Below are 25,508 nucleotides of genomic sequence, written 5' to 3'. Positions count from 1 at the left end.
CTTTTTTCTGTTGATAATTGATATAGTAATTCACTTACACTAAATTATTGGGTATTATCACATAGATAATTGTTATTCCAATACATGTTACATGTGGTGCACATAGCGTAATTAAGTTATGCACACATGTATTACATTGGTGCCTCCCCTCCAAAAATATCATCATATTTCAAATAGGATAGATAACATGTGACTTCTGTTCTTTTGTGTGTCTTTCTCCCCTAAAATTCCTTTTTTTTGTTTTCTTTATCCCCCATGTTGTTGCCTGCCTTTTTGTCTCTGTGTGTTTTATCCATGCTCTGTGTGTGCTGTATCCACACATCTGAACTTGCATTCAAAACTTGCCTAATTGTGTTATTATATATATACGGGGTGTTAATCTGTGCCTTAATTATATTGAGTTCGGGAATTGGTAAAACAATTCCATGGTCTACAATTAGAATAGCTGCCGATCCAGATGCCCTCACCCAATATGGTGGTTGCGATGCGCCCGACGGTCTGCGCATGCGCCAGGCTTGGGCCCCGTCCGCCGCTCCTGGATGACGATCGTCGCGCAGTAATTGCGTGACTCTCCTCCTCCGGACCAGCTGGGCGTGGCTTAGAGCACGGCATTCATGGCAGAGTGTCGGGTGCCATATAACGAGCACTCACCACCTGATACAATCCAGGTGAGTTGAAATGGATGGACGACAGGCCAGCCAATAATATTAGCAAGTTAATTAATGTTAACCTATCAGCAAATACAGCATAGCTGCTCCACCTATTTAAGAGACCATTCTCAACACATTAGCCAGTGCCCCTTGAAAAAGCTAAATGTGAAACGTGCGTTGGGGAGTAGACCGGTGGTGTTCCTGTGTGATATACTAAGTTGGTTGGTCAGTATTTTCTATGTGTCTATCATATCTTTAGTGGCCCTATTGCCTCAGCTAGCCTTTGTGGTGTGTATCTTCACCCCCAAATTTCGGTATCCGTTGTATAATATATGCATATGGGTCTTATTATGTAGTTTGGAGCCGTAGTGGTTTGGTATAATATACCTTTCTACTGATGACCAATCAGGATTATTGCACTTGCATTTTATAAATATATACCAGCAGTCCACCATCGGTCCTCTTGGTTTTTTATATGTTTGTGTATTGTGACCTGTGTTAAATGTCTTTTGTGATTTTCGAATAAAATTATGGTATTTTTTGATTACTCTAGTATTATAAGTGTTTTTGTACTTTATTGACTCACTCCTTCTGGTTGGTTTTTATTTGATTTGGAATAGGCAAAGATCTGGGTGCTTATTCCCTACGATCCACTCCGGGATTTTCAGGTGGCCCATATCCACGGTTCTGATTTAAAAGTCAGCAGCAAGAAGTAGGGTGTGTCTGTATGAGTGAGAGGCTTACAGATCACAGAGCGCAAGGCGCGTGTGAAGAAACAGTGGCCTGAGGACGGTTCTAAGTGAGACCCAAGTCTGTATCACTCTGTCCTTGTGTTATGGACCGACTACCTGGCCCTGCTGTGATGCGGCTGTACTGCGCTGTAAGTTGGCTGGAACTATCAGTAAACCGAAGTGGCTTTGTTGTTTCCCTGCCTTTCTTCAGCACTGGTCATAGGAGCTGACAGCTTTACAAGTGACATCAGGTGATAGGAGATAATAGGGTAAAAGGAGTGACAGACGATGGCAGAGGAAAGTGGTGGATCAAAACCAACAGCCAGAAACATGGGCCCTGGGCACTCCACTGCAATTCTGCCACCAACAGACTGCCCTCTCCAGCACACACCTCTCTAAGGCCGCATGCACATGGCCATTGTGCGGCCGTTCCGTGCATCGGGGACCGCAATTGTGGTCCCCAATGCACAGGCAACATCCGTGCAGCGGGCCGGACCCATTCAACTTGAATGGGTCCGTGGTCTGTCCACACTGCAAAAAAATATGACATGTCATTTATTTGCGGTGTGGAACAACGGAAAGAAACACCACGGAAGCACACAGTAGTGCTTCCGGTGTTCCGTTCAGTGACTCCGTGAATGGGTCCGCATCCGTGATGCGAGGTGCACACGGCCGGCGGCCGTGGATTGCCAACCCACCGTTTGCAGGCCGCTATACAGCCATGGCCGCCCATTGGCCATGTGCATGAGGCCAAAGGGTGACAGTGTCAGAAAAAGGAGATTAATCACAAATTTTGACACAAGGTGGGACTAGTACTGAATTTGTCTACTTTTCTACGACAGAAAACTGATGTAGAAGTATAAGTTCCCGTACCATGTTTGCAAAAACATACCAAAAACAGCCTGAGGTCTCATTCACATTTACATTTTTCACTGACGTGGACTGTCTGCATTTTATGCGGACAGTACACGTACTGATTGATTTCAATGTGTTTGTTCACACGTCAGTATTTTTTTTACCGACCATGGATCAGTGAAAAAATCACGGAGACATGCAGTACTTTGATCCGTGATGTGGACAAAACACGCCCATTAAAGTCTATGGGTCCGGGAAAATCACTGACACAACACGGATGGCATCCATGTTTGGTCTGTATTTCACTGACTACTAGTAGCTGATGCTGTGGAAATGTTTTTTCAGCTGAGTAGTGTCTGGAATATGGAAGACACATGGAGAGCAAAAAAACGGACACATGGACCAAACATGGACTCTTCGTGGACATCTTCACGGATGAAACACAAACAGATTTTTTTATGGATGTCAAATGGACATGGAATTGTGAACATGGCCTGATAGGTTAATTAGTCTGTGTGTGGGATAAGGAATTTAGATTTGGAGCCCCATTGATAACAGGGACTAATGTGAGTAATGGCTACAGTATCTCTATGCAGCTCTGCAGAATGTATAGGCATTATATAAGCAGTAGGAAACCAAAGCATTCATTCTGTTCACTTTATACTACTAACGTTGGACACTCCATACTGTAAATGATATTATATAACAGACAAACGTCCACAAGTCATATACAAGCTTTCATGGTTTATAACATTCACCATTATTTTTTTTTAAAGATCATGATACATGGTTTCCCCATTTAAAAATGTTCAGTGTCGTAAAAATGAACTTAAGTAAATGGGGCGTTTTTGCTAACTAATCAAAGAAGATAGATTTGGCGCACGCAAAACGAATGGAATTTATTCATTTCTGACAACCGCCAATAAAATGGAGCAATTAATTGAATTAAGGTTCCTATAAGCACAGGAAACCATTCAACTCAACTAGAGTGATTTATCAAGTCCTAAATATCGGCATAAAACTGATAGCTTAATGAAATGCTAATTGCTTGCTTGTAATTAATAATTCTTCATGATGAATAATGAACATATTCCTAACATGGCATTCCTTGTTCGATAAAATATGCACATTTTTATGAAATCCTTAAAAAAAAAAAGTGAACAAGTAAATGAGTTTATTCCCAAGAAAATTGTTAAATGCTTAATTAAATCAGTCGATTTCATAGCCAAAATTCATTGACATCTCGCAATTGCAGAGCAAGACATGCATTTATGATGAAGAGACGGACATGTATATTAGAGTTAAATGAGTGCATTATGCTGTACATTTTTACCCGTGGGCGGGGGGGGGGGGGTATACATTCTGGTTTATAATGACAGAAGGGTTTGCATCTGTTATATACTAGTCTGAATTCATTTTCCTTCTTTAATAAGCCAACATATCCCATTTTTTCACCTGAATCTGTATGCAGGTAAGGAATGCTGATGTCAGCATAGTTTCCCCTATGATGGAAAATTGATTTCATGATGAACATACAATTTGTCTAGAAGTTATTGGATGAATAGCAAGCAATATGCAATAATGGTCCACTCCAGATGGGTATTACTAACTGAGGGTGTGTCCCCGCATAGTCAATATAGGTAAAAAGATCTGAGTGGGCATCTGCACCCTAGGCTAAACAGCCTTCCTCTAGTCGGCTGCTAAAACTACCACTTAAATTTTTTCAAAAAAATAAGAAATTGTATGGTCCAAACAAGTGTGAGTTAAAATACTTGTGTCCCATGTGGTTAATAATGTTCTGGTGTGGAAGCTTACCCTAGAGTGAGACTATTACATTTCTGTCAGTTAAAGGCTCCTGGATACCCTATCTCTAATGTGACAGACATGGAGACACAAGCTAATTAAAATGGCTGAGACAAACACTAATTTCCACCCATGTTTCACTGCAGAAGCAGCGTCATCAGGGGAATAGTTATACACATTGTAGTCCCCGTTTATTCCCCTGATAATGCTGCTTCAGCAGTTTGTGTATAAAGCATTAGTCAAAAGTAATCCATATATCCAATGTTTGCAAACTGCTGCATTGTATTTACTTCAGCCATGTCGTATGTGGACCTGGGCATTTTTTGTTTTGCTTTATAGGATGTGCTAACTAATTTTGCCCTGCCCATGTGGAGGAGTGGCTGCCTCCATGTTATTTTGCACTCTAGCCATCTTTCCAGAGCTGTTTTTCATTAAAGCAGTATATACTGCATCCTCCTTTACCTGAATTCATTTGCAGCCTAGGCCCAAGGAGAAAATAGTCATTTTAGAGAAGATTCCCACGTGTAATAGGTCACCCCGTCATAGTGGAAGGACAAAATATACACAAAGACCTCATATCAGGGTCAGACTGGGGTTCCTTGGGCCCACCAGAGTAAATCATTATCGGGGCACAATGCTCATATCATCAATAAAGTCAAATAGGTTTTGATTCAAAGAAATAGAACCTAGTGACAATTTATTCACTCCAAAGGCAGTTCCAAATGTTCCTTTTTTTCTCCTGGACCTTTAGGGCCCATTATGGTAGCTCTGCTACTATGGTGGGCCAGTCCAATGCTGGATATTCAGCTAGATAGGCAGACAGATAGATAGATATAACCTGCACTGTACTGTCTAGTTGCTGGTCTTGCACTCTTTTCACATTGCATCCAAGGGATCCAATAGGTGGGAAGTTTTTAGTCTGGGAGCGAATTAAAGGGGCTTTACACACTTTAAAAGACCGCAAATTAGCAGCTGCATACGCAAATGAGCACATGATATCAGAACATTTCATGACATTAAGGCAGTCCATGACACCAGACACTATTGGGGCTGCTCATTCCTTTGCAGGAGCTTGACCTGCGTGGTCAGAGGCTACAGCATGTAAGGTATGTAAGGTGGTTCTGCAGATTCCTCTATGCTCACAGGACACACTGGGGGGGGGGCATTCATGGGGATAGATGGATAGATATCCAAATGTTTTTTTTCCTCCTTGACTTTTGGGGCTCACTCTGGTATCAGAGTCTGGGCCCACCGGAGTATCCTCTGGTAATCTGATGGGCCAGTCCAACACTGCCTCATATTCACTTGTATAGTGAACACAGCATTTATAAGCTTTATAATCCATAATTTCAATGTTTGCTGTTACATTGTGTTTGCCTTTTCATGTCAGCTGCATTGTACGCACATCTGAACCTGCATTATGGGTTGTTTATTAATTGTAAGATTTGTATTCTTCTCAAGAATTCTTCTGGAAGAATAATCAGGGATTAATATGTTTATGACGTGTTAATCAGATGAAGCTATATTTTATGGGTAGCACTGCTTAAAAGGGTTGGCTCATCAAGACTATCGCTTTTGTGAATGAATCTGTTCTGGCTTTCAGCTGTTCACTGCAGGTCCTGCTTTTCAAATCACTTTTACATATGTCCAAAGTCACTTTTGGCTAAGTCAGATTTATTAATGGTCCTTTAATACTGTGATAAATGTGGTTTGACGGTAGCAGTTTATCCTTCAGTAAGCGGCTTTACAAAAGTCACACATCTTTACAAAAAATGAGCATGTTCTATTAAAAAGTTGCATAAGATAAGCATGGTCCTCACTGGAGTAAAATTGCGCAATTTTTTACGACTTTTTAAATTGTCGCAATAGTAAATCTTTCTAGAAATTCACTTACATAAAAAAAGATGGCCACTTTCAGAAAACTGGCGAGCATAGCGCAGTGCCAATAAAAGTCGCAAATTTTTCGACTTTTTCACTCCATTATTTTGAGTTGAGCTAATGATTTTTTTTTACTGGATTTATGATAGCAGTAGTGGTAAATATAGCAGCAAAGGCACAGTTCCAAAATATCTGACAGGTTACTTTTCCCAATAGCTGTGTATAGGCAGCAACAATGATGGGAGCTGTAGTACTCCCTGCCTCTTCTTCTAAGGACACCTTGCAGTCTCTCCAAATAACAACCAGCATGTTATTCTGTACTTGTTAACCCTTTCTGAAGTTCCTGGGCTGAGAGATGCACAATTTAGATCCAAATGGCCAGTCCATCTCAAAGTGTGGTAGGGGCTGAAGGCAATAATCCTTTTTCACATCAGCAACATCTCAATGCCATAAAAGAGAGATACCTTGCTGCCTGAATCTTGCATTGACTGGAAGGTTTTGGACATTTTAAGATGGCTTATTATTTCCTTGTCTCATGGTTAGGCCTCTTTCACACGACAGTATGTCCATTTCAGTGTTTTGCGGTCCGTTTTTCACGGATCCGTTGTTCCGTTTTTTGCTTCCGTTGTGGTTCCGTTTCCGTTCCGTTGTTCCGTTCCGTTTTTCCGTATGGCAAATACAGTATACAGTAATTTCATATTAAAAATTGGGCTGGGCATAACATTTTCAATAGATGGTTCCGCAAAAAACGGAACGGATACGGAAGACATACGGATGCATTTCCGTATGCATTCCGTTTTTTTGCGGACCCATAGACTTTAATGGAGCCACGGAACGTGATTTGCGGCCAAATATAGGACATGTTCTATCTTTAAACGGAACGGAAAAACGGAAATACGGAAACGGAATGCACACGGAGTACATTCCGTTTTTTTTGCGGAACCATTGAAATGAATGGTTCCGTATACGGACCGTATACGGACCGCAAAAAACGGCCCGCAAAACGGAAAAAAAAAACGGTCGTGTGAAAGAGGCCTTACTCTGGTATTAGACTAGCTTCTTTCGCAGCTGTAGTATCAGAGACAGAGGCTCTTTGGACCTGAGCCTGGTCTGCAGGAACTCTCTCACACACATACTTTCTGTAACTCTGCTCAGACTAGATTAAGACCTCTTTCACGTGGTCAGTAATTGGTCAGAATTTGATCAGTATTTGTAAGCCAAAAGCAGGAGTGGTTTCAAGACACAGATGAGATGCAAATATTTTCATTATATTTTTGACCACCTCCTGTTTTTGTCTTACAATTAAGGATCAAATACTGACCACGTGAAGGAGGCCTCACTAACTAAGGAGCGAGTAACCTAACCAGTCTTTCAATGTTAACCCTATATGCTGCCCGTACATTGCTATTTGGGAAACACAGTGCATAGAAAGATGCAGTATGTGCTTTAAGAATAAATCCCAACATTTAACATACGGATGTAGTAGAGTTAACACTCATGCTTTAGGAGATGTTTTATCTAAACTGAATGCGTTAAGCAAACACCTTCAATTGCTCTTCAATGGCTTTTGTTTCAAGATAACGTAATGAGTTAAGAAATTTGAGTTAAGAGTTTGTGTGTTAACCCTGCTACATCTGTAGCAGCATTAAATTAACCATTTTGGCAATAAATAACCTTTTGCAGTAGTCCTCTGGGGTACTGTATATGTATGAGCATTGTTGCCAGAGCAAATGGGGGATCTGGCCAATGGAGGTGGATCCCAAATGGTAAACCCCATATATGAAAACAATGTGCCCTAAAAGACATTATAGGAAGGGTTGTCATTGTGAGACAGCTTCTCTAACCCTTAGGCCTCTTTCACATGGGCGAGTTTTCCGTGCGGGTGTGATGCGTGCGGTGAACGTATTGCACCCGCACTGAATCCTGACCCATTCATTTCTATGGGGCTGTGCACATGAGCAGTGATTTTCACGCATCACTTGTGCGTTGAGTGAAAATCGCAGCATGCTCTATATTGTCCGATTTTCACGCGACGCAGGCCCCATAGTAGTGGATGGGAAGCGTGAAAATCACATAGCATCCGCAAGCAAGTACGGATGCGGTGCGATTTTCACGCACGGTTGCTAGGAGACAATCGGGATGGAGACCCGATCATTATTATTTTCCCTTATAACATGGTTATAAGGGAAAATAATAGCATTCTGAATACAGAATGCATAGTAAACCAGCGCTAGAGGGGTTAAAAAATATTTTTTTAACTCACCTTAGTCCACTTGATCGCAAAGCCAGCATCTCCTTGTGTCTCCTCTACGCTGAGCAGGACCTGGAGTGAGCTGCTGCATTAAATACCGGTTAAGGACCTTTGATGACGTCACTCCGGTCATCACATGGTACGTCACATGATCTTTTACCATGGTGATTCACCATGGTAAAAGACCATGTGATGACCGGAGTGACGTCATCGAAGGTCCTTAACCGGTATTTAATGGAGCAGCTCACCCCAGGTCCTGTTCAGCGCAGAGGAGACACAAGGAGATGCCGGCTTCGCGATCAAGTGGACTAAGGTAAGTTAAATTATTTTTATTTATTTTTTAACCCCTCTAGCGCTGTTTTACTATGCATTCTGTATTCAGAATGCTATTATTTTCCCTTATAACCATGTTATAAGGGAAAATAATACAATCTTCAGAACATCAATCCCAAGCCCGAACGTCTGTGAAGAAGTTCGGGTTTGGGTACCAGACATGCGCGATTTTTCTCACGCGAGTGCAATGCATGACAATGTTTTGCACTCGCGCGGAAAAATTGCGCATTTTCCTGCAACGCACCCGGCTCTTATCCGGGCAAAAAAACTGACGCCCGTGTGAAAGAGGCCTTAGACTATTATTAAAGGGAATCTGTCAACTATTTTGAGCATATAAAACAGTTACATAGCAATGTGCAATAAAGTACCTTCATTCCAGCATGGGTCTTCTTTTTTTTATTCAACTTTTCATTTAGATGAAAAAGCGATTTTTCTGATATGCTAATTAAGCCTTAAGGTGCCCAGAAGGGTGTTATTACTCTCCTCTAGTGCCAGTAACACCCCCCTGCAGTGCCCAGCCCGCCTTTCTTCCAAGCCCAGCATGCCTCTTAAGAAATAAATTTACTCCCACATCCTTGCCGAACGGCGCCGCCCCCTCCACTATGTCATGTAATTTATTCACCCACCATCCTTGCCTCCGAAGTCCCGCACAGCCACAGTATCACTGACTGTCTGTGCCTGTACGATACTCCTGGTCCTGAGGGCAACAGCCTCAATAGTGTCACTGGGCATGCGCCGAGCCCAGTGACGTTGTTACGACCAGAGGATGTGGATCCTCTGTGTCAGCTGATAGAGGACTGGAATTAGTCCAATATTGCTGACTGCTGACTCTCAGAGACAGGACCCTGGTGTCTGCACCTGTTACCTTGAATGCAGCTACCTGCAGTAGTGTGAACAGAGTCCAACAAAGGCAGAATAAAGGAACAGATGGTCTTTACTGGCAGACAGTATTCAAAAGTCACTTGACAGATACAGGCAACACAAAGTTCAGAGCAATATAGCATGCAGATATAATCAGTCTCATAAGCAGCGCAGGGTCTGGATCCAGGCAGACTTACAGGAGGAGATGGACAGATGCGTAATCAGGCAGTGCAGATATAAGCAGTCTCGTTGTCAGGCAGCGCAGAGGTCTATAATCCAGGTGGTCTAATAAACAGACAGCAGGCAGATGCTTAGTCAAATGAAGCGGAGGTCAGAATCCAGGAAATCCAATAAACAGACACAGTGGAATGCTTCAGCAGGAGTCAAGAGCTACAACAACCACGCTTGGGCACTTCATGATGAGTGAAGCTGCCTTAAATACAAAATAGTCCCGCCTCCGGGTGGGGATGGTAATCAGGAACCAGCTGCCTACTCCTATAAGAAAGGGAGAGGTGCGCGCGCGCGTGCTATAGCTCATCAGATGACACCTGGCAAAGAGGACGGATGCGGCGGTATGCTGGCGGGCACCTGCGTCTCCTACAAGTTAAGCCAGTACTGGGACCCATAGTGTTGCAATGTGTAGACAGCGATCTGCCACCCTGCCGTGGAGACGCAGATCCCATACTGACAGTACCCCCCCTCTTACGCCCCCTCCTCCACACGGCTGACCTAGAGAGAAATTTCTTCAGCAACAGAGGGGCATGAATATTCTCTGCAGATTCCCATGACCTTTCTTCAGGCCCGTAGCCCTTCCAGTCCACCAAATAGAAGGTCTTACCTCTGATAATCCTCCTGTCTAGAATGTCCTTAACTTCAAACTCATCATCCATAGTGACAGGAGGAGGGTTCTGTGAAGTGCCTTTGCAAAACCTGTTAAAGACAGCTGGCTTAAGTAATGAAACATGAAATGAGTTGGGAATCCGCAAGGTAGCAGGTAGTTTGAGCTTGTAGGCAACAGCATTAATTTTCTTGATCACAGAAAAAGGTCCCAAGAATCGCGGAGCCAGTTTGTAAGAGGGAAGTCTGAGACGGATATTCTTAGAAGAAAGCCATACCTTGTCTCCAATGGCAAACTGAGGAGGAGGTCTGCGCCATCTTAGAAAAACGGTCAACGACAACCCAAATGACTGTACAGCCCTCAGAGACAGGTAAGTCGGTTATGAAGTCCATACCAATATGCTGCCAGGGGACCTCAGGCACCGGAAGAGGCAATAATAAACCTGCAGGTTTCAGTCTGGGAGACTTATTCTGGGTACACAAGGTACAGGAAGCCACAAAGTCTACAATATCCGCGGTTATGGATGGCCACCAGTAATGTCTGGAGATGAGATTCAAGGTCCCCCGTTGACCTGGATGGCCGGCAATCTTGGATGCATGCCCCCACCGTAAAACCTTCCTTCGTTTAGATTCCGGAACAAAGATCTTACCTGGGGGAACCTTGGACAGGTTAACTGGAGCCACTGGGACTACTTTAGTTGGTTCAATGATAAACTGGGGTTCGTCTTCTGAATCTGTGGTTTCAAAGGACCTGGAGAGAGCGTCCGCTTTGATATTTTTGTCAGCGGACCGAAAATGCAATTGAAAATTAAATCGGGCAAAGAAGAGAGACCAACGGGCCTGACGAGGATTAAGTCGTTGAGCTGTCTGCAAATAGGTGAGGTTCTTATGATCGGTGTAAATTATGACCGGTAGGCTAGAACCTTCCAGAAGATATCTCCATTCCTCTAGAGCCAACTTAATTGCTAGAAGTTTCCTGTCCCCAATAGAATAGTTTTTTTCGGCAGCGGAAAATAACTTAGAAAAAAAACCACAAGGAGACATGAGGCACTCTTCTGTGACAGGACGGCCCCGGCTCCCACGGAGGATGCGTCCACCTCCAAGAAGAACTGTTTGTTGGGTTCTGGGCGTCTAAGGACTGGAGCTGAAGAAAAGGCTTGCTTGAGGGAGGAAAATGCGGTCTCTGCTTCAGGGGACCATAGTTTGGGATTGGCACCCTTCTTGGTCAGGCCAGAAATAGGAGCTGTCAGGGTAGAAAAGTTACGGATGAATTGACGATAATAATTGGCAAAACCCAGGAACCTTTGTATTGCCTTCAGGCCGGAGGGACGGGGCCAGTCGAGCACTGCTGCCACCTTTCCAGGATCCATTTTGAGACCATGATCCGAGATGATGTACCCCAGGAAGGGCAGGGACAACTTTTCAAAGACACACTTTTCCAATTTAGCGTACAGACGATTCTCTCGCAAGCGTTGTAAGACCATCTGCACATGCCTGCGATGAGTTCTGATGTCTCTGGAAAAAATAAGAATATCATCCAAATAGACAACAACACAAGAATAGAGCAGATCTCGAAAAATGTCATTGACAAACTCCTGGAAGACAGCAGGGGCATTACTGAGCCCGAAGGGCATCACAAGGTATTCATAGTGGCCATCCCTGGTATTAAAGGCTGTCTTCCATTCGTCACCCTCACGAATCAGTATTAAATTATATGCCCCCCGCAAGTCCAGCTTAGAGAAGATCCGAGCCCCACGGAGTCTATCAAATAATTCAGAAATTAACGGTAAAGGGTATTTATTCTTGATGGTGATCTTATTCAGACCACGGTAGTCTATACAGGGGCGAAGAGACCCATCTTTCTTTTTCACAAAAAAGAATCCTGCCCCTGCAGGTGAGGAAGACTTCCTGATGAAACCCCTCTCAAGGTTCTCCTTAATGTAATCTGCTGTTGCCTGCGATTCAGCAGGAGACAGAGGATAAACACGACCCCGAGGAGGAGAAGTCCCAGATAGTAAATCAATTGGGCAGTCATAGGGGCGATGGGGAGGTAGTGTCTCAGCCTCTTTTAAATCGAACACATCCGCAAAGGAATGATAGACCACCGGCAAGGCCTCCAGGTTTTTAGGGAGGGATATAGGGACCCTTCGTTGAATAGAATATAAGCACTTGCCTTGGCACAGCTGACCCCATTGAAGAACCTCTCCAGAGCTCCACTCGATTACTGGATTGTGCATCCTAAGCCAGGGCAACCCCAGCAAAAGAGAATGGGACAGTTCAGGGAGCACATATAGAGAAATCTTTTCAACATGTAACCACCCTACCTGCAGTTCCAACGGCTCAGTGATGAACCGGACTGGATCAGTCAGTACTTGTCCACTGACGGCAGTCACCAGCAGGGGATTTTTAAGCAGGTGTACAGGAATGTGGTATTGACTCACCACAGCTTGGTGTATGAAGTTCCCCGCAGATCCGGAATCCAAGGAAGCAGATATGGATACCTTGATGCCCCCAAGAACCAGAGTCACAGGAATTTGGAGAGTGGAACAGTTTTCGCCTAGGGCCGCCTCTCCCAAAGATCCTAAGCATTGGAGTTTCCCGACTTCTGGGGACAGTTGCGGACACGGTGACCCGGACCACCACAGTAGAGGCAGAGTCCAGAAGACATGCGAAGACGACGTTCCTCATCCGAGAGCCGAGTGGAATTCACCTGCATGGGTTCAGGATCCGAAAAGGAGGTGCGTAATGGAGGTTGAGACATATTAGACTTAAACAGTTGTTTTGGAAGTCTTTTTTCTCGACGGGCCTCCCGAGCTCGCTCCGAAAACCGTATGTCGATTTTAATAGCCAGAGAGATTAGAGCCTCAAGGGAGGTAGGCACATCACAACCTGCAAGTTCATCCTTAATACATCCAGACAAACCTTCCCAAAAGGCCGCCACCAAAGCCTCCTCATTCCACGAAACTTCAGACGCTAAGGTGCGGAACTGAATCGCATATTGGCCCACCGACCAGCTTCCTTGACGGACGTGCAGCAGAGAGGAGGCCGCAGAAGAAGCTCGACCTGGCTCCTCAAACATCCTCTTAAAAGAGCCCATAAATAGTGCCACATTATTGGTGATAGGACCAGATCTCTCCCATATTGGATTCGCCCAGGCCAGAGCCTCACCCTCGAGATAAGAGATAATGAACGCCACTTTAGCGCGGTCTGATTGAAAGTGATGAGGAAGCAGTTCAAAGTGAATTGTACACTGGTTAAGAAATTCACGACAGGCTTTCGGGTTGCCGCTGTAACGGGGCGGAGCAGATAATCGTGGTCCGGAAACGCTTGGCAGTGCTGCAACCGCAACAGGGACAGCAGGAGCAGTAGGAGCCTGTGCAGACTGTGCTGTAGCAAGGGAGTCCAGGCGACCAGCTACATGCTGCAAGTAATTTATCACTTGTTTCTGGGTGGTACGCTGTTGTTCAAGTTCATGTAGTTCTTCAGACATTCCTGGTTTAGAGCCAGCGGGATCCATGGCCCAAGCGTACTGTTACGACCAGAGGATGTGGATCCTCTGTGTCAGCTGATAGAGGACTGGAATTAGTCCAATATTGCTGACTGCTGACTTTCAGAGACAGGACCCTGGTGTCTGCACCTGTTACCTTGAATGCAGCTACCTGCAGTAGTGTGAACAGAGTCCAACAAAGGCAGAATAAAGGAACAGATGGTCTTTACTGGCAGACAGTATTCAAAAGTCACTTGACAGATACAGGCAACACAAAGTTCAGAGCAATATAGCATGCAGATATAAGCAGTCTCATAAGCAGCGCAGGGTCTCGATCCAGGCAGACTTACAGGAGGAGATGGACAGATGCGTAATCAGGCAGTGCAGATATAAGCAGTCTCGTTGTCAGGCAGCGCAGAGGTCTATAATCCAGGTGGTCCAATAAACAGACAGCAGGCAGATGCTTAGTCAAATGAAGCGGAGGTCAGAATCCAGGAAATCCAATAAACAGACACAGTGGAATGCTTCAGCAGGAGTCAAGAGCTACAACAACCACGCTTGGGCACTTCATGATGAGTGAAGCTGCCTTAAATACAAAATAGTCCCGTCTCCGGGTGGGGATGGTAATCAGGAACCAGCTGCCTACTCCTATAAGAAAGGGAGAGGTGCGTGCGCGCGCGCGTGCTATAGCTCATCAGATGACACCTGGCAAAGAGGACGGATGCGGTGGTATGCTGGCGGGCACCTGCGTCTCCTACAAGTTAAGCCAGTACTGGGACCCATAGTGTTGCAATGTGTAGACAGCGATCTGCCACCCTGCCGTGGAGACGCAGATCCCATACTGACAGACGTAATGAGAGCACTGTTGAAGGACCCAGGAGCATCGTAGAGGCGCAGGCAGTCAGCGATACTGCGGCTGCGCGGGATTTCGGAGGCCAAGAAAGGAGGACGCAAGGATGGTGGGGTGAATAAATTACATGACGTAGTGGAGGGGGCGGCGCCGTTCGGCAAGGATGTGGGAGTAAATTTATTTCTTAAGAGGCATGCTGGGCTTGGAAGAAAGGCGGGCTGGGCACTGCAGGGGGCGTTACTGGGCACTAGAGGAGAGGAATAACGCCCCTCTGGGCACCTTGAGGCTTAATTAGTATATCAGAAAAATCGCTTTTTCATCTAAATGAAAAGTTGAATAAAAGAAAGAAGACCCATGCTGGAATGAAGGTACTTTATTGAACATTGCTATGTTAACAGTTTTATATGCTCAAAATAGGTGACAGTTTCCCTTTAAATACCTGCAGTTTAGTTGCATATGTACTGTGAAAATGTAGTATTATTAATTGTTCAGGATTTAAGCAGTTTAAGTAATTATTTATGGTGTACATATCTTGAAATTTGGTGAGGTAGATTATCAAAGCTGAGTTTTCTTTTTTTTTTTTGTTTTGAATGAATTTTAATTATTATTTTTATTTATGCATTCATATACTCATAGATTTCAGGAACTGGACCTTAGAGCTGCCACTTCATTGTTTCAGTGTAATAAAGTAATCTCTTTTTTTATTTATTCTATTTATTGAAGTAATGTCATACCAGTTTGTTAAAAAAAAAAATTTTTTAGGTCAGTGTTGTTAAGGGTATGAATAAATTTATGTTGCAGGATTTTTGAATTAAGATTTATCACGAGGGAACACCTATGGATTTTCTTTACTTTTTTTCTTGTGTGGTCTTTACAATAATTAATTTTTATATAGTTTTATGTTTATGTAGAGGGTGCCATCTTTTTGATCTTTTCTTTCTTTTCTTTTATACTGACAAGGCATAGAATAGAACAATTCTCAACTGTCACCAGAATTATTTTATATTATTTATATATTATAATTATAATTCTTAATTAAATAATTCATGCAATCCAAAGGAAAATCAAACAGAACACTTACTTGGATCGAAGACCCTTTTGTCTGTCATTGGGACACATCCAACGGTTAGAAGAGTTTCCAATCACTGTGTCTGTCATTGTTCCTCAGTACCTATGCAACGATATGTAATTATACAGTCAATATATTTACATGCTATATACAGTAGTTTTATGGAATACACATATAGGTCATACTACAGACACATACATTCATAAGAGTTGCCTGTACTTTTGGCTGAAACTTTTGTTAGTTAAAAGTAGCTTGAGTTTCTTGTACCTGCAGTAGATCACAACTGCAAGTAAAACAAGAATGAACTAACCAAAGATTGTAAAGTGAAATAAAAAGCGTAAACGACAATATAAAATAAAGCAATCCAGTGAAAAAGCAAGCTAAAGGAAGTGTAACCAAAAATTGTATCTGCCAGTTAAAACCGGATAGCAACATATAGCCTTTTTCTAATCAGTTTTTATTTTCTAATTGGATTTTTTTATGCTATTTCTTGAACATGATTATGTGCAGAGGGCATTGTACAAGGAAAGCATAGATAAGCTTTGACAATCGCCTATTGTGAATAGTGGAGCCTATCTTATCTATACACATAGGTGATATCATCACATACAGGATGAGAATGACAGCTAAGCAGGTAACTGCAGTAAAGTGATCTGTACAAACCAAGAAGTGGCACCTATTAAGTTTAGTGGCCAGTGCAAAAAATGCTGGATTTTATGGTTTTGGTTTAAATGTAGATATTAGCCTGGAAAATGAAAAAATCACATAATCAAAAACTCTTTAAATATATGTTTAACATAAAAAGGTGATTTAAACAATCGGACATCGTCTCACATGACACATTCCCTTTACGAGCACATGAATAATGTATGTGTCATTTGTGGAGCTGTATAAGGTTGAAATATAATTCCAGTTTTTATCATAATTAGATTTTCTAGGTGTAGAATTGTAAAATTTTTAAATTTTGATACATTTTTGATCTAGGCTATTTTTTCCATTATTTTTTTAACTCTAACTATATAAAAAAGCTATAGGGAAAATGCAACACCAAAAGCATGCTGCAGTTTACATCTACAGTCTACTCCGTCCCCTTAACAGTGACCTCCACAGCCCCCCACCCCTTAACAATGACCCCCCCCCCACAGTGCCCCACCCCCTTAAATTTGACCTTTACAGCAGCCTGCCCCAACAGTAAGCTCCACAGCATCCCACCCCCATGACAGTGACCTCCACAGGGGTCTTCCCCTTAACATTGACCTCTACAGCATCCGCCCCTTTAACACTGACCATAGGTTACAATGTCCTTAACTGTGACCTCCACCATTCTCGGCCCTCTTAACAGAAACCTCCATAGTGACTGCCCCTATAACAGTGACTGCCATAGTACTGCTACCCTTAACAGTGACCTCCACTGTACCCCGCTGCCTTAACAGTGGTCTCACAGTACCCCATTGCCCCTTTAATAGTGGCCTCCACTGTTCCCTCCTCTCTTAACAGTGACCTAACAGTGGCTGCCCCTTTATTAGTGACCTCCACAGTACCCAGTCTCCTTAACAGTGATTTCAACAATAACCTGCCCCCTTAACAGTGACCTTCACAGCAACTGCCCCTTTAATAGTGACCTCCACAGTCCTCCACCCCTTAACAGTAACCTCCTCAGCGCCCACCCCTTTAACAGTGACCTCCACAGCGGCCGGCCCTTTGTGACCTCCACAGTACCCCGTCTCGTTGACAGTGATTTCCACAATAATCCGCCCCTTAACAGTTACCTCCACAAACCTCAGTTCCCTTAAAATGTGACCTTCACACACCCTTAACAGTGACCTCTACAGCACCCTGCCCCTTAACACTGACCTCCATAGTGGACCGTCCCCTTAACTGTGACCTCCAACATTCCCTTCCCCCCTAACAGACACCTCCACAGCGCCCACCCCTTTAACAGTGACCTCCACAGCATCCTGCCCCTTAACAGTGAACTCAACAGTGGCCTGCCCGTTTATTAGTGACCTCCACAGTACCCCATCTCCTTAACAGTGATTTTCACAACACCCCGTCCCCTTAACTGTGACCTCCACAGCAGCCTTCCCCCTTAACTGTGACCTCCACAAGACTCTGCTCCATTAACAGTGTCATCCACAGCGCCCTGCCCTTTTAAAGCTGACCTACAGCAGTGAAGAAAAAAGGCTGGGTTGTTATGGAAAACTGGTGTAAAACTGTGTGTATGTGGAGACTAAGGACCTGCAAGCTTCTATTGGTAAGGGACATGTGTGTGTATGGCAGTTGGGATATAAGGAGAAAGACCTGAAGGCTTCTATTGGCTAATGTAGGTCATGTGATATGCCATATTAGCTTTTTCTGGGAATATCTCAGGAACGGTACTTGCCAGAACGCTGGGACCCAGCATAAAACCTTCCCGGACACCTGATGTACTTGTGTGCCAAATTTCGCGATTGTAAATGTTAGAGTGCAGATTCCTTCAGCGGACATACATACATACATACATTCAGCTTTTTATATTACTAGCTGAAGGACCCAGCTTCGCTCTGGTATATTTAATCTATTTCAATTAATGTTTGTGTGTGTCATTAAAATATAGACATTATCCACTATGACCGTGACCCCCCACAGTGCCCCATCTCCTTAAAATGGGACCTCCACAGCAGCCCACCCCCTTAACTTTGACCTTTACAGTAGCCTGCCCCCTTGTCAGTGATGTCCACAGGGGCCCGCCCCCTTAATAGTGTCCTCTGCAGCACCCGCCCATTAACACTGACCATAGGTTACAGTCCCTTTAACTGTGACCTCCACCATTCCCGGCCCCCTTAACAGAGACTTCCACAGTGAATGCCCCTTTAGCAGTGACTGCCACAGTACCCCGCTCCCTTAACAGTGACCTCACAGTACCCAGCTGCCCCTTTAATAGTGACCTCCACAGTGCCCTCCCCTTTAACATTGACCTACACAGCGGCTTGCCCCTTAACAGTTACATCCACAGCACCCTCCCCTTTAACAGTAAACTCCACAGCGGCCGCCCCTTTATTAGTGACCTCCACAGTACCCCGCATCCTTAACAGTGATTTACACAATAACCCGCCCCCTTAACAGTGACTTCCACAGCGCTCCATTCCCTTAAAATTTGATCTCCACAACACCCCGCCCCCTTAACAGTGACCTCTACAGCACCCCGCCCCTTAACACTGACTTCCATAGAGGACCGTCCCCTTAACTGTGACCTCCACCTTTCCCTGCCCCCTTAAGAGACCTCCACAGACCCCCCCCTTAACAGTGACCTTCACAGCATACTGTCCCCTTAACAGTGACCTCCACAGCGGCCTCCCCTTTATTAGTGACCTCCACAATACCTAGTCTCCTTAACAGTGATTTCCACAACACCACGCCCCCTTAACAGTGGCCTCTACAGCAATCTGCCCCTTAACACTGACCTCCATAGCGGACTGTCCCCTTAATTGTGACCTCCACAGCAGTCTTCCCCTAGGGTGGCCAGAGGTCTGGTTTTAGGCAGGACAGTCAGGCTTTAAGACTCCCTGTCCTCCGTCCGGCACAGGGCCTGGATGGAGCAGCTCGCTCTCAGACAGTGGCACTGTGCTGTCTGAGCTTGAGCTGCAGGAAGAAAGTCACCTTCCCTCCCACCCCTGCAGCTAAGTTGATTTTTACCTTTATTTTTTTCAATCCCTGTCGGCTGCAGAGTGGGAGTGGGTGTGGCCTACCCAAGTTGGGGGCGTGTCTTAGTGGGACCTTAGGGTGGGGTTTTTAAGTCAGTCTTTAAGGGTTGCCTGAATGGTCACCCTACCAGCCCCTTGAACTGTAACTTCCACAGCGCCCTGCCCCTTTAAAGGAAATCTGTCACCAGGATTATCACTTTTTGAAGTAAAGCCATAGCCTAATAGCACTTAGTACCTTATTTGTAGATGTTCCTTTGTTTCAGCAATAGATATTTTCTATCTTCTGAAAAAAACAGTTTATTTGGCATGCAAATGAGCCAGTAAGGTGCCCAGAGGGGCGTCATTCTTGCAGGAAGGAGCCCAGGCACACCTCCTGCTAGTGCCCAAGCTCACCATCATGCTGGGAGCAGGGAAAAGGGGGGCAGAGTTATAACTTGAATGTGATATAGGAGGGGTGGGTGGACACATTGTTGCAGGAGGCGTGCCTGGGCTCCTTCTTGCAATAATGACTCCCCTCTGGGCACCTTACTGGCTCATTTGCATACCAAATAAACTGAATTTTCAGAGGATAAAACACATCTATTGCTATTAGGCCATGGCTTTACTTCAATAGCGATTATCCTGGTGTCAGATTTCCTTTAAAGCTGACCTACAGCAGTAAAGAAAAATGGCTGGGTTATTATGGAAACCTGGTGTAAAACTGTGTGTATGTGGAGACTAAGGGCCTGCAAGCTTCTATTGGCTGATAAGGGTCATGTGATCAGGCTTCTATTGGCTAATGAATTTTTGGGGAATATCTCAGGAACGGTACATCCTAGAGAGCTGAGACCCAGTCTAAAACCTTCCCGGACACCTGATGTACCTATGTGCCAAATTTCATGCAGATTCCTTTAGCAGACATACACACACACACACACACACACACATACACTCAGCTTAATATAAAATATATATATATATATATATATATATATATATATATATACACATATACATATACATATATATACACAGTGCAGACCAAAAGTTCGGACACACCTTCTCATTCAAAGAGTTTTCTTTATTTTCTTGACTATGAAAATTGCAGATTCAAACTGAAGGCATCAAAACTATGAATTAACACATGTGGAATTATATACATAACAAAAAAGTGTGAAACAACTGAAAATATGTCATTTTCTAGTTTCTTCAAAGTAGCCACCTTTTGCTTTGATTACTGCTTTTCACACTGTTGGCATTCTCTTGATGAGCTTCAAGAGGTAGTCACCTGAAATGGTTTTCACTTCACAGGTGTGCCCTGTCAGGTTTAATAAGTGGAATTTCTTGCCTTATAAATGGGGTTAGGACCATCAGTTGCGTTGAGGAGAAGTCAGGTGGATACACAGCTGATAGTCCTACTGAATAGACTGTTAGAATTTGTATTATGGCAAGAAAAAAGCAGCTAAGTAAAGAAAAACGAGTGGCCATCATTACTTTAAAAAATGAAGGTCGGTCAGCCGAAAAATTGGGAAAACTTTGAAAGTAAGGGCTATTTGACCATAAAGAAGAGTGATGGGGTGCTGCGCCAGATGACCTGGCCTCCACAGTCACCGGACCTGAACCCAATCGAGATGGTTTGGGGTGAGATGGACCACAGAGTGAAGGCAAAAGGGCCAACAAGTGCTAAGCATCTCTGGGAACTCCTTCAAGACTGTTGGAAGACCATTTCAGGTGACTACCTCTTGAAGCTCATCAAGAGAATGCCAAGAGTGTGCAAAGCAGTAATCAAAGCAAAAGGTGGCTACTTTGAAGAACCTAGAATATTACATATTTTCAGTTGTTTCACACTTGTTTGTTATATATTTTAGCTATTTTAGGGGGATATCTGTGTGTGCAGGTGACTATTACTGTGCATAATTATTAGGCAACTTAACAAAAAACAAATATATACCCATTTCAATTATTTATTTTTACTAATGAAACCAATATAACATCTCAACATTCACAAATATACATTTCTGACATTCAAAAACAAAACAAAAACAAATCAGTGACCAATATAGCCACCTTTCTTTGCAAGGACACTCAAAAGCCTGCCATCCATGGATTCTGTCAGTGTTATGATCTGTTCACCATCAACATTGCGTGCAGCAGCAACCACAGCCTCCCAGACACTGTTCAGAGAGGTGTACTGTTTTCCCTCCTTGTAAATCTCACATTTGATGATGGACCACAGGTTCTCAATGGGGTTCAGATCAGGTGAACAAGGAGGCCATGTCATTAGATTTTCTTCTTTTATACCCTTTCTTGCCAGCCACGCTGTGGAGTACTTGGACGCGTGTGATGGAGCATTGTCCTGCATGAAAATCATGTTTTTCTTGAAGGATGCAGACTTCTTCCTGTACCACTGCTTAAAGAAGGTGTCTTCCAGAAACTGGCAGTAGGACTGGTTGAGTTGAGCTTGACTCCATCCTCAACCCGAAAAGGCCCCACAAGCTCATCTTTGATGATACCAGCCCAAACCAGTACTCCACCTCCACCTCCACCTTGCTGGCGTCTGAGTCGGACTGGAGCTCTCTGCCCTTTACCAATCCAGCCACTGGCCCATCCATCTGGCCCATCAAGACTCACTCTCATTTCATCAGTCCATAAAACCTTATAAAAATCAGTCTTGAGATATTTCTTGGCCCAGTCTTGACGTTTCAGCTTGTGTGTCTTGTTCAGTGGTCGTCTTTCATCCTTTCTTACCTTGGCCATGTCTCTGAGTATTGCACACCTTGTGCTTTTGGGAACTCCAGTGATGTTGCAGCTCTGAAATATGGCCAAACTGGTGGCAAGTGGCATCTTGGCAGCTGCACGCTTGACTTTTCTCAGTTCATGGGCAGTTATTTTGCGCCTTGGTTTTTCCACACTCTTCTTGCGACCCTGTTGACTATTTTGAATTAAACGCTTGATTGTTCGATGATCACGCTTCAGAAGCTTTGCAATTGTAAGAGTGCTGCATCCCTCTGCAAGATATCTCACTATTTTTTACTTTTCTGAGCTTATCAAGTACTTCTTTTGACCCATTTTGCCAAAGGAAAGGAAGTTGCCTAATAATTATGCACACCTGATATAGGGTGTTGATGTCATTAGACCACACCCCTTCTCATTACAGAGATGCACATCACCTAATATGCTTAATTGGTAGTAGGCTTTCGAGCCTATACAGCTTGGAGTAAGACAACATGCATAAAGAGGATGATGTGGTCAAAATACTCATTTGCCTAATAATTGTGCACTCCCTGTATATATATATATATATATATATATATATATATATCATCATCATCATCACTGGCTATTCCTCTACTGTCACCTGTGCCCACTTATTTAACATGTGATATATAAATGCCACCATGTTTTTTTTTTCTCTCAGGTCAATTGGTTATGGCATGATTCACATTACAGGAGTATTCTTCCCTAAAGGCATTGCTTATATATAATACAGGTCCTTCTAAAAAAATTAGCATATTGTGATAAAGTTCATTATTTTCTGTAATGTACTGATAAACATTAGACTTTCATATATTTTAGATTCATTACACACCAACTGAAGTAGTTCAAGCCTTTTATTGTTTTAATATTGATGATTTTGGCATACAGCTCATGAAAACCCAAAATTCCTATTTCAAAAAATTAGCATATCATGAAAAGGTTCTCTAAACGAGCTATTAACCTAATCATCTGAATCAACTAATTAACTCTAAACACCTGCAAAAGATTCCTGAGGCTTTTAAAAACTCCCAGCCTGGTTCATTATTCAAAACCGCAATCATGGGTAAGACTGCCGACCTGACTGCTGTCCAGAAGGCCATCATTGACACCCTCAAGCAAGAGGGTAAGACACAGAAAGAAATTTCTGAACGAATAGGCTGTTCCCAGAGTGCTGTATCAAGGCACCTCAGTGGGAAGTCTGTGGGAAGGAAAAAGTGTGGCAGAAAACGCACAACGAGAAGAGGTGACCGGACCCTGAGGAAGGTTGTGGAGAAGGATCGATTCCAGACCTTGGGGGACCTGCAGAAGCAGTGGACTGAGTCTGGAGTAGAAACATCCAGAGCCACCGTGTACAGGCGTGTGCAGAAAATGGGCTACAGGTGCCGCATTCCCCAGGTCAAGCCACTTTTGAACCAGAAACAGCGGCAGAAGCGCCTGACCTGGGCTACAGAGAAGCAGCACTGGACTGTTGCATGTCATTCGGAAATCAAGGTGACAGAGTCTGGAGGAAGACTGGGGAGAGGGAAATGCCAAAGTGCCCGAAGTCCAGTGTCAAGTACCCACAGTCAGTGATGTTCTGGGGTTCCATGTCAGCTGCTGGTGTTGGTCCACTGTGTTTTATCAAGGGCAGGGTCAATGCAGCTAGCTATCAGGAGATTTTGGAGCACTTCATGCTTCCATCTGCTGATAAGCTTTATGGAGATGAGGATTTCATTTTTCAGCATGACCTGGCACCTGCTCACAGTGCCAAAACCACTGGTAAATGGTTTACTGACCATGGTATTACTGTGCTCAATTGGCCTGCCAACTCTCCTGACCTGAACCCCATAGAGAATCTGTGGGATATTGGGAAGAGAAAGTTGAGAGACGCAAGACCCAACACTCTGGATGAGCTTAAGGCCGCTATCGAAGCATCCTGGGCCTCCATAACACCTCAGCAGTGCCACAGGCTGATTGCCTCCATGCCACACCGCATTAAAGCAGTCATTTCTGCAAAAGGATTCCCGACCAAGTATTGAGTGCATAACTGAACATAATTATTTAAAGGTTGACTTTTTTGTATTAAAAACACTTTTCTTTTATTGGTCGGATGAAATGTGCCAATTTTTTGAGATATGAAATTTGGGTTTTCATGAGCTGTATGCCAAAATCATCAATATTAAAACAATAAAAGGCTTGAACTACTTCAGTTGGTGTGTAATGAATCTAAAATATATGAAAGTCTAATGTTTATCAGTGCATTACAGAAAATAATGAACTTTATCACAATATGCTAATTTTTTTAGAAGGACCTGTATATAAAAGAACAATACAATGGTATGAGAAGTGTCTACAGGTCTGTAAAATGGACCAGTAGGAACTCCATGGGTCACTGTACAGGGTCTGTGCACTTGTTAGGTTACTTTCACACTTGCGTTATTTTCCGGTATTGAGATCCGGCAGAGGATCTCAATACCAGGAAAAAATATGTCTTCCGTTCTGGCAGCATTCGTTTTGTGACTGGACCCAAAACCGCTGCAAGCTGTGGTTTTGCATCCGGTCATAAAAACGGATCCAGCACTGAAAACAGTAACTCAATGGTGACGGATCCGTTTTTGAGGATCCTAAAAAAAAAATAGATCCGTCATCCATTGACTTTCAATGTATTTAGGACAAATCCGTTTTTTTTCCGTTTTGATTTAACACAGCTGCATCCTAACGGAACGGATGCATACTGATGTGCAAAATCGAATCGGATCCATTTAATTCCAGTATTAAGGTCCTCTGCCGGATCTCAATACTGGATTTAACAAGGCAAGTGTAAAAGTTGCCTTAATGCCTTGTGTTTAAGGCTTTCTATTGTGAGCTCACATTCACCGACAGTTATATGACCAAATATAGAACACAACTAAATACTGAACTGTGTCTTGCCTTTGTGATTGCCACTATCTTTTTAAATCATAGTTTTCTTACCAATCGCAAAGCATTTAATACCAGAATTAAAGATGTCGTCCACCTTTTAGATGCTAATGTCCTGTGTTATGGGTCCAATTCTTAGCACCCCCTCTGATCTGCTGGTGGAGGCAGTTGGAAACACTGCAGTGGACAAATCCAGAAGCAGAAGGCTCCACTATGCTGTGACCATGCTGGCATAATGCAGTCTAGCTCCTATTTACTTGTAGTACATTGACACAGCCACTACACAGTCGACAGAGCCTTCTGCTTCTAGTGTAGTATGCTGGTACAGCCACCGCGGAGTGGGCAGAGCCTTCTGCATCCAGCTCCATCCATTGTTACATTTCTAGTGCTTATTGACTAGAGATGAGGGAATTTTTCAAAAATTCTATTATTCCGGTTAGCCAAATTTTTGGAAATCATCCGAATTCATCCGAATTTCACGGCGAATTGAGTTAAAAAATGGCTATTTCTTGGCTGAAGAGAGCCTTTATAGTGGTGTAGAACACTGTGCCTTGCAGTAACACGCATAGGGAGTCTGCTGTAGTAG

At 43.6% G+C, this 25,508-nt stretch overlaps 1 protein-coding gene across 1 annotated transcript in view; it reads right to left on the bottom strand.

The window, feature by feature from the left end:
* Positions 1-25,508, bottom strand: part of RPH3A (rabphilin 3A) — a 305,156-nt gene that overhangs the window by 190,866 nt on the left and 88,782 nt on the right. Inside the window, exon 2 of the mRNA XM_044282127.1 lies at positions 15,618-15,707. Coding sequence (XP_044138062.1) covers positions 15,618-15,694 — 77 coding nt within the window. The 5' untranslated portion in view covers positions 15,695-15,707. The remainder of the gene's footprint in view (positions 1-15,617; positions 15,708-25,508) is intronic.

The sequence above is a fragment of the Bufo gargarizans genome, chromosome 1, assembly GCF_014858855.1.
Source record: "Bufo gargarizans isolate SCDJY-AF-19 chromosome 1, ASM1485885v1, whole genome shotgun sequence".
NCBI lineage: Eukaryota > Metazoa > Chordata > Amphibia > Anura > Bufonidae > Bufo > Bufo gargarizans.
The sequence above is the reverse complement of the archived record's forward strand: the minus strand, read 5'-3'. Positions and strand labels throughout refer to the sequence as shown.